Source organism: Fulmarus glacialis, unplaced genomic scaffold (genome assembly GCF_000690835.1).
Source record: "Fulmarus glacialis isolate BGI_N327 unplaced genomic scaffold, ASM69083v1 scaffold36148, whole genome shotgun sequence".
In the NCBI taxonomy this organism is placed as follows: Eukaryota; Metazoa; Chordata; class Aves; order Procellariiformes; family Procellariidae; genus Fulmarus; species Fulmarus glacialis.
Window position 1 is genome coordinate 28,884 of NW_009229686.1, and position 10,513 is coordinate 39,396.

General features: G+C 37.6%; 1 protein-coding gene across 1 annotated transcript in view; it reads left to right on the forward strand.

Moving 5' to 3' along the window:
• LOC104081270 (rho guanine nucleotide exchange factor 26-like) overlaps window positions 1-9,353 on the forward strand; it is a gene marked incomplete at its 5' end in the record, with an annotated part of 38,233 nt that extends 28,880 nt beyond the window's left edge. The window contains 5 exons of the mRNA XM_009583942.1: window positions 3,085-3,237; window positions 3,732-3,861; window positions 5,837-5,911; window positions 7,670-7,759; window positions 9,126-9,353. Coding sequence (XP_009582237.1) covers window positions 3,085-3,237; window positions 3,732-3,861; window positions 5,837-5,911; window positions 7,670-7,759; window positions 9,126-9,353 — 676 coding nt within the window. The remainder of the gene's footprint in view (window positions 1-3,084; window positions 3,238-3,731; window positions 3,862-5,836; window positions 5,912-7,669; window positions 7,760-9,125) is intronic.
• Between the last annotated feature and the right edge of the window lie 1,160 nt (window positions 9,354-10,513).

The window sequence follows — 10,513 nt, forward strand, 5'->3', positions numbered from 1 at the left end:
GTATTTTTTCATGGCATCTGTTAAAGTAGAACTTCTGTTGATGTTGGGAGTTTAGCAGTTGTAAATGAGACATAGTTTAGGCCTTATAAAGGTGAATTGTATGGAACAGTTTGTAACATTGTGCATGTGCCACTGCGCATTTGTGTTTATACAGCTGAAGTAACTGGAGTTTTTGAGGAAGTTGTGGATATCAGTCATTGATTAAAGCAGTGCCAACGAGTAGGAAAAAATAGCTTAAGAAAATTGCCTGAGCAAGTGTTAGGACATTGTTCGTGTTGGTGATTACCAGCTTGTTAATGAGCTGCCTAAAGACATGAGAAGACCCTTAGCAGGAGCCACCAACTTTAAGGAGAAAATCCTTGTCATAAAGATAGGGCAAACTCCAGTGTTGCTGAGATCTCTAGTGTTTCTAGATCTTGTGCTGTAAAAAGAAACAAACAGGAAATGAACTAAACCTGCATTTCTAAATTTGGCACATAGCCTTTAGGAGAGGGGGGTTTCAGAGTACTACAAGTTGGACGTTTCTTTTAAACAACATAAGGGCAAGGTGAGAGAAATCAAATGCTCTCTTATGATGCTGTTTGACTTTCACGTAATTGGATTTAACTTTAACCAGAAAAGTTCTGGATTTAACAGAAACAAATGCTCTAAATAAATCCTTCTGGTATTAAGCAAAACAGCCAGACACACAGCACAACTAATTCGTAGTTGGTTAAATTGAATGTAATCACTTGATTACTCAGTACTGATCTTTATGACAGAATCTGTCCTAAAATTTTAAGTAAAAGGTTTTTATGATGTGTCTGGTTCACTGGCTGTATATTGTAATTAGCACATTGAATGCAAAAAAAGACAATCTTTGATTTAAACTCTGATACATGATTTCCAGAGGTAATAGTTCTTATAGTACGTGTTGTGGGGGATGGGACTTGAGTATGCTGCTTCTCTCTGCCCCTCTCTCTTTTTAAATCTTCTACTATCCAAGATTTTTACTGTTGCTTACAATGACTGTGACTGATGATGTCATTGATGAAGCACCAGATAAAATCTAAAAGTGGAAGTTCTAGCCCAGCATGGTCAAACACCTTGTCAGCGTGCCATAACATACAGCAGAAAGAAATGTTGTATTTCCTGATTTCCTGAGCAAAGTAAATTGGCAGCATGCTGAGAAGTTCTCCCAACTATAAACATGTCTGAGTAGAGCAGAAACGGATTCCAGTTGTCTGCAGTTCATGGTGGTCAGCGCTTGAAATCTGACTGTTGTGGTTCATGAGAAATTGCAGACTCTGTGACTTGGAGACTTTTTTTTTTCCCTTCCCTTCTTGGACCCCAATGAAATTTCAGGCAACTGTTAACTTTAGTATTTGTCCATGTATTGTGTAAGACCTCATTGCAGCTTAGTATGCTTTGCCAGTTAGTACTGTTCTTGATACTAAAAAAACAAATACGTAGCATAATACAAGTGACAACTTGAAATATTCTGTGCATTCAAATAAGATGGGTGGAGGATAGAAAGATACTGGAGGACTCTGCCTTCCAAAAGTGGCAAGACTGTTAAACTGCTGCACCACTTAAAAGGGAAGAGCGAGAAGAAAACTGTGCACTGTAGTAGACAGCATTATATTTCTTTGTCGGCAGTGTCCTCTTTTTCATTAAATGACAATACTGATAAACATCAGTCAGTTCAATCTGCAGTTAATGTGTCAGAACTTTAAAAAAACAAAAACAAACAAAAAAACCCAAAACCCAAACAAAAAGCCCCACACTTGATTCTTCTGACTGTGTGATTGACTGAGTGAGAATCTGGCAACCACTCAATTTAGGCAGCTTCTTGTAAGCACACCTGAAAAAATGTTTGAATTTTAGTTAACCCATGTTGTTAAACACTCGTATGATAAGCTTCTGTTCATCCTGTTCTCCTCTTCTTACGTGTTTGAGGTTTGTTTGTAAAACAAACTGTGGAGAACATTGGTGGCGCACTTAAAAAAAATGAAATGCTGCAAGGTGACAGATTTTTGAAGAGCCAGTGTTAGTAATGAGAAAATGTAATAAAGGGCCAAAATAAAATAAAACATGTTTCAAAATATTTTAGCTTGATGTGAGATCCTGTGTTCCAAGTATTTCCTTAATTTTTCTGTGCTATATGAGAGGTTTTTTATTAGCTGGTTTACTCTAGGGAGTTCAGGATTGTTCTAGTGAATCATCTTTTGAAAGGCTGCAGGCAAGACTAGTATCAGAGAGATTCTCAGCAGCTTCTAGATTTTTAAGGATTGCAGTGATGTCAGTGTAGGTAATTCTAATGCCCTGCAATAGATCTAATGCCGATCTGTGTGAGCTCTCATACCCCAAACAGTAAAATATTTCTAATGAGAGTTGTGGAAATAAAGGCTTTTGTTTTCTGGTAAAATTAGAAGTGCAAGGAGGAGTGGAAAGCTTTCAGAGGCCAAAGGGACTCAGATATGGAACAGTGGATGAACAGTAGGGAAGTTCTTGGAACAAGCATGTTTAGGGGAAAAAGTCAGCTCAGGATTTTGGTTTCTGTTCCCATTTTCACTGTTTTCAATCTGTGTTTGGTTTTAATGGTAGATTGAAGTATATGGTACATGAGCACCTTGTCCAGCTCACCCTGCTATGTATTTTTTTGGTCTTAGTTTAGCAGTTCACACGTAACTTCCATTTCAGTGAACTTTTCTAGTATTGTACTGGCTTTATCACAAGAGGAAATGCGTTTAATGTTGTGCTTGAAGTTGTTTCATTTCTTTTTCAACCCCGTTCTGGAAATTCTAGTCTAACCAGATCAGTAATGCTGTTTCGGTTTTGGCAGCTAGAGAATGGGAAGTAACTTTGCCAGCATTGCTTATGCTGAGTTCTGCCAGGTGACACCGCCACCCTTTGACTTGTAGCGTGTAAAGATTCCCCTTACTGTTCTGCCGAAGGAGAGATGATCTCACCCTTTCACAAATCATTCAAGTTGTCATTAGGTTATAGAAGTCATGGATTGTGTCAGGTGAAGTGTAAAATGTTGCAAGAGAGAGTCTGCTTTTTTTTTTTTTGAAAAATGAGTAATTTCTTTTTTTTTCACAGGTTCTTTAAAGAACTTGAAGCAAGACATCAAAACAACATCTTCATTGATGATATTAGTGATATAGTTGAAAAGCATACTTCTTCAACATTTGATCCATACGTAAAGTACTGCACCAATGAAGTCTATCAGCAGCGAACACTGCAGAAATTACTGTAAGAACTAATTTTAAAATATGATTGCAAAATAACCCCCTTTGTAGTAGGAGTGAGTAGTAGGCTGTGGTATTTCGTGCAAACCCTATGGCTTCCAACTAAGCATGTACTTACATGCATAGCTTTCCTTAATGTACAAGTTCCTGTGAAGTAATTGAGAGTGAAACATGCCTGGCTGCATACTCCAATCCTATTTGTGGTCATGTGTTACACTCCCTTTCCACTGATAAGTACGGTTTAATCAATGTCAAAGATGTCCTTTCATTGTATGTTACTTATCAGTCTGATTGCATTCACGTTCATGTATGGGAGAACTTGAGGCTTCTAAATGTCAATACTGGTCTTGCATATCTAAGTAAATAAAGCTGAAGGCTTAGTTGATATGACTCCTTCAAACCACACTTTCCTATCAATAAAATAATGATTTATTTAAAATCTAGCAACTTTCTTTGGTAAAACGTAGCGTTTAATTCTCTCCCCCTTTTTCCCACCAGAGCCACAAATCCAGCATTTAAAGAGGTGTTATCACGGATAGAGTCCCATGCAGATTGCCGGAATTTACCGATGATCTCTTTCCTCATTCTTCCCATGCAGAGAGTTACTCGTCTTCCCTTACTGATGGATGTGAGAACAGAGTTATTTTTCTGTTTTTCCTTGATGCATGTTCTTTTAATGCTAGCGTTCTTTCCTACTCAATTCCTAGTTTGTTCCAGTCTCTTCACGTCTTCTTACTTACACCAGGTACAGGGCTGTAGATGCTGGTCTATTGATAATGAAGTACTGTAGCATTTGTTCGCTTACTGTGACCAGTACCCCCTGCTCCTAACCCCTCATTCAAAAACTAAATATTTAGACATTCTAATAGAAAAATTATTAAGGGTCAAAACGATTCTGAAACCAAGGAGGAACCTAGTACAGAAATTGTATATAGTGTTAGGATTAAAATTAATTTTTAATTAAAAAATTAAAAGTTTAAAAAACAAGACTTCCTATCTAGATTAGGTATGGGTTCTTTTGCAGTAAATACTTAATTTCAGAAACAGAGTCGTTAAGACCCTCAGTTAAGAGGGTCACAGTGTAACCCTGAAGAATGAACTCCGTTCTCAAGGGCACGGGAGCTATTCGTGAGTGGAGCAGTATTGATACACTCGGTTTCCCACCAGCATGTTACACTGTGAGATGTTTCCTTCCTGTGCAAGTTACTGGGTGACTTAGGAAGTGTGATGAAGTGCAACTGAGTATTTGTGAAGCAAAGTTCACACCAAGTTTCGTGGTATTTCAGTTAAGATGCTAGAACTGAATTTATGAGCTGGACCACCAGCAATAGTGCAGATTAAAATCCAGGCTCGGATTCTAGCATTGGTAGGATCCAGAAATGGGACTAATAATTTTGTTCTCCTATATATTTGCAAATTGTGCACTGATTAATTGATTGATCATCTGGATAGTTACTTCGTTCGTGGACATTGAATACTCTCTTCTCTGCAGTACATTTCTACGTTAAAAAAATGGAATAATAATCCAATATTACTTTCGTGTGTCACTAGGTGTGCCTTCCCCTTCTTGGTTTTTTTCTTTTTTTCGGCTCCTTCCCCTCTTCAGCTAAAAGAATCTAAACAAGCAAACCAAGCATTTTATTTTCCACTGTTTCAATATTGTTTGTTTGTTTTTCTTGGAGATGGTTGTGTAAACCTTATATTGAGAATTCAGAGTGAATTCAATTTTTAAGGTTTCAGTACCAGAAATACGGCTCCAACTACAGTCAGAGAGGAGGGAATATAATTAAACCAATACTAATTTAACGTAAAATATTTTCTGATGTTTTTGTTTCTCAATCAAAGAAGTGATTTAACAGGTCTGTCATTGATTCAAAATGCCTGTTGCTAATAGGACTTAGAGGTAAAGACAAACTCATGAGAACAAACTTTGTCAATAGATATAACTCTCGTGTAACTCATGGATTGGTTTTACTTCTCATTACTTTCCAGCGCTTCCTCTGTTTGGATGCTGCAGCTGTCTTCCCTTCCATGTGCTTTCTTGTTTTAATAAAATAATACTGTTATGTATATTTTTCCATGGTACACATAACAGTGTAGCCTTAAGAGCCTTTTCTATTAATCGTTTGGAAATACTTACCTTCCACAAAGAGGTCAGACAGAGTAATCTGGTACAGTTTTCTTATTGCAAGTACAGTTATACATAAACGAGTATTTCAGCTTCCAGGAAAAGCTTAACATGGTACTTGAAACAGGAAGAATCTGATTATGTATGGCTGCAATGGAATTTCGTTGTGATTTGTAGAAAGTTAGAGACAAGACGGCAGAAACTTTCCCTTTCCTGGAAGGATATGGCCTGCCTCCTCCACCATGTTGCCATCTTGGCCAAGAGGTGCAAAACATCACTTTGCTCCAAAAAGCTTTCAAGGGAGGCATTCCTTAGTGTCAGGAAGCACTCTGAAGAAGTGATTTAGTGTTCTCTCATTTATCCCAGTCCACAGCTGACTTCACCTCTTTGATTTCAATTAATATGTATGTAAAATTCTGTATTTGTTACAGTCTGTGCTTCTTAGTCCTCTGAAGTAACTGACATTTTATTTCAGACTATTTGTCAGAAAACTCCTAAGGATTCACCAAAATATGAGAACTGCAAGCAAGCTCTGAAAGAAGTGAGCAAGGTGTGTTCTTAGAAGTTTAATACGGATGCTTTGACTATTTTCCTTCCTAAATTGCACCACATGCCTAAATTGCACGGCATGCTTTTGTCATTTCAAAAATCCACTGAGAGAAGTGGCTGCTTTTGGTTTTTGTTAGTCACCTGAGAATTAATTTTCATGTTCACTACATATTTTGTTCACCTGTTTCATTGTGTAGTTGGACAAATTTATTCTGTTTGCTGCCAGTCATTCCAACAGAAAGCCATATGGTGGACCAGACATATAAAAAAACCCAAAACACTGTCCTGATAGTAGAGAAAAGAAAGTCTGAATCTTCTAAGCAAACTTAAGCATTCTTTCTGCTTTTATTTTAAGTTAACCAGACCACCTTCTGTCAGTTGCTCAAAGTTGTTCTCTTCTCCTGTAGTAATGCTTTTTTTCCCAAGAATCAATGACGGAAGAAGAGCACAAGTCCATTTCCATGCACAGATTGTGAATTTCAACAGCACTTACTTGTATAATAAATTCCGGGTCCTTCCATTTGAACCTGAGCAATCATATTACCAATTTTTTTAAATTGGTGGGAAATTCCAATCCATTTGTTTAATATATTTATATTTATATTCTGGAAATAGACAATTCTTTAAAACAGAACATTATGGTATGAAAAGAAAATCTAAGGATCTAAGGATCTGGCTATTTTTTTGTCTCCAAGATCTCAGAATTTCAGAAACTATAGTGCATCGTAGACTCTTGTGAAATGTGAAGTACTGGGCATTCTTTATTAAAAAAAAAAGTCTTTCTCTGCACATTGGGGCTAGACATTACCTTGGGCCTTGAGCATTCTTGACTACTTTAGGGGAAAAATTCATGTTTTCCATGCATAAATAGTGCAAACAGGAAGAGTACTAAAGGATAAAAACTCTAAATTGTTTTATTTAAGAAAGGCCATTAGGGATCGTTTTTACGCCTAAATCACTGTCTGTTATTACTTATGAAAATATCCAAAATTTGGCAACACTGTACTGCTGCCAACACAGTTGGGTTTTTCTGTAGGAACAGTATATGGTGCATAAAGTGTTTGATTATGAAAGGAGAAAAGGCCCGTTGACAGTTGGGAAATCCGTGCGTGATGTTGCGGGGTTAAGGGGAATGCATTTTCACGCCTTTCTGTCTTTGCCCCCCGTTTTTATGTGCTCCCCACCCCATGTGCAGGCTTCAATAAAATTGTAGCATGCTTTAAAATTGCATTCTAACGGTCAGCTGCAATGAAACTTTTTGTAGGGTAGTGTTTGCCTTAGTTTAACAAGACGGTACTGTAACGTTTGTGTTGGGACCCTCTTCTGTGAATGAGCTGGGTGTGCGTAGCAGACATGGCAGCATGTTGCACTGATGTGTCAGTCCTGAAGGTTGTTTATTTTGGAGCCGATCATTGGATCATAACCCTTCTCAGTCAGAACTTCTGGCCAAACCTTTGTACTGTCTGGACTCCCCTGAAGAATAAATAATTATCATAGTATGATAGGATAATTCAGGTTGAGGGGGATCTCAGGAGGTCATCCAGTCTTGCCTCAAAGCGGAATTGGCTGCCAACTCAGACCAGGTCACTCAGGGCTGTGTTCAGTCTGGTTTTGAAAACATTGTGTCTGTGACCCAGCATGAAAACATCAGTTCCTTTGTAAATTTTAAGCTTCCTCAGCAGTGCATTTTATAAAGTAACAAGAGTTTATTACAAGTCTTGAGTACATTAAACCTGTTAAATAAATGTCTTGTTTCTAGCTGGTGCGTTTATGCAACGAAGGTGCTCGGAAAATGGAAAGGACAGAAATGATGTACACAATTAACTCCCAACTGGAATTTAAAATCAAGGTATGATGTTGATATTTCTGACCATAAATCATTTAGCATATGAATAGCTTTGTGTACATGTTAAGTTTTGATAGGTTCATTGCCAGCATAAACAAAGTAAATTAGTGTAGGCTGTAATATTGACATGACTTTTCGGTCAAGGAAGACAAGTTCATATTTTGGGGTAGCTGAAGCCCTGGAAACTCAGAGTAGCTGAGGACTGTTCATCTAACCAAGCAGATTAAGCTTCAGGTTGAGGATTTTCAGGGAAAGATTTAAAAAAGAATAAATTAGCATTAATTACTGAAGAATGAGGTATGTCCAGACTCTGGGTTTGCCTTTGTGGATGAAACCCTGTCCCTGTCGGAGCGACAGTACCTAATAATATCAGTCATGGTACAATTTTATGCTGTTTTACATAATTCATAACAATGTGCATGATGGTCTTGTCACAGTTCACAGAGGCATACATTGCTCTGCCTCTGGGTCCATCCTTCTCGTCATTCATTTCCTCAAGGCTTGTCAGATTTTGAATTGCTTTTTTCTCTCTCTCTTTCCTCTTCACATAAAACAAAAGCAGAAGAATGCACAGCATCATTTCTAATTTGTACAAGAATTGTTGCAGTTCTCCACTGCAAATGGAGGCCATGTCACTGTACACTATACCCAGTACATTAACTGACGAATCTGTTGAAGTCTCTTATAGAATGGGAACTTGTTGGATGGATTAAAGAAATGTTTTTGGGGGAGGTACTGCATTGCGAAGCAGTTCTGTTTCTCACTTCAGCATGTTGTCTGGCAGTGTGTAAACAAGATCTGATAAATTTGATCACGTGTGAATTGACTCTTCTGTGAGCTGTAGATACGTCTGAAGTTTTGCTTAGATTTCTATGCAAAACTGTGTGTTTCCTTAAAGAGTGAATTAGTATTTGTAATTGTTTGATACAGTAAACAGTGGAACTTTAATAGCATCTTCACATCATACACTAATTCTTGCAAGGAAATGATCTATTATGGCAGGATAAAAATTAAAACTTTTGTCAAGTATTTTCATTTTAAGTAGAAGGGTTACGTTATAGCAAAATGGTTTTTTAGCATATATTTAATTAAGTATTCTTTGCTGTAAAGACAAAGTAAGTTGCTGTGAAGATTTTGCCATCAGGAGAGAGGCTGACTACTGCTGCGTGATGATGAGATGTTCTCAGGTACATGACAGGAAAAGTATGCCTGAGTAAAATACTTTTAGGCCAGGGAAGGACTGTAATAGTATTTGACTTATCCTGATTTACAGCAGCACGAAATAAAAAAAACAGGCCTGTTTCCAGTCACCTTGGGACGTGTTTCTTGGAATTACAGTCTATTTCTACAAGATTCTCATAATCGTCAGTTTGAGGAGTCCTCCTTTTTGTGGGAGGTGATTGAGAGCGGGATGACGTTAGGGAGTGCTGCACGCTGCAGAATTCAAGGAGGCAGTGGTGTGAAATGCATCCGCCCAGCTGGCTTTCCCAGCCGCTGGGTGCGTCGGCTCCTGGGTCACACCTGCAGGCAGGAGTCACCCAACTTCGCCTACGACAGCGCATTTGGCAGCGTTGGATGTGTAACCAAAACGGTGTGATACCTGCCTGGGATAGCTAGCTGTGCAACAGCAGACTTCAGTGTAGTTGAAATTACTTGAACTGCACCTTTATTAATACAGTTCACTTTATTAATCCCACGTTTTTGTTTTGCTAGTACAGGTGCTCTTAACCCTCAAACAATTTTAAAGAGTCTTACGATGCTGAGACATTCCAATTTTTTTTCTTTCTAGTACTGAAAATACAATTTAGGCTGTTATTAAAAAAAATCCTCTATGATCAGTCTTTGCGGTAGGAAAAAATAGCGGACATAGTCATAGTTAGTAGGGGTTTTATTGTACTTTCAAGGTATTTCTTCAAGTATATTTACTTTTTTCCTATTCAATGTTTGTTAAAATACCATTTCTATAAATAATGTATCATAGCGTTACGTAATAAGTATTCTTCTGTGAGATTTTTTTTTATTATCATACATGTAGTAAGTAGAGGTTCATGTTTTTAAAAAGACAGTTCTTTAAAGGATCTTGGTCAGTCTTTGAGGAAATGCAGTCTCCAAAAAGATGTTTCTCAACTTGTCTGAAATATTTTTATTTTCGAACTTTGACTAGAAACCGATAACAATAAAAATATTTACTTATAACAACAACAATAAATAAACTACCTCTGGACAAGTGACATCACTATATTTGCTAACAATAGCAATGGATAATAGTGCCAAGTCTTTGGATAGTCTAAAACAGTGTTTTGGATAGTCTGAAGTCCTTGGGCGATCCGCTTTGCAGTTTTATTCATAGTTTTCAAATCTACAGAAGTACCTAACAGTGTTTAAATGCTTAAATTGTTTATAGTCTCTTACTTTCCCCATGGGAAGAGGATGCACACTATTGATCCCGACTCTGCAGGTGCGAGAGGCCCTGTATAATTCGTCCCTGTACATCCTGTAACTAGCAGCTCTCACAAGTTTAATGGGACTAATAGCAACTCTCTGTATTTTGTTTTTCTGTAGTTTTTATGCAAGTGGTTTTTTCCTTTGTGCATCTTAAATATAACCACTTAATGTTTCAGACCTTATCTGTGGTTTGAGAGCTTGCCAGCTGGCGTATAAAAGACTGCTTTGGCCAAGTTTCAATACATTTTAAGTTCTGACAGCTTGTTTTATATAGAAAGGAGATGGTATACATGATGTACCCTTTTGGCAATT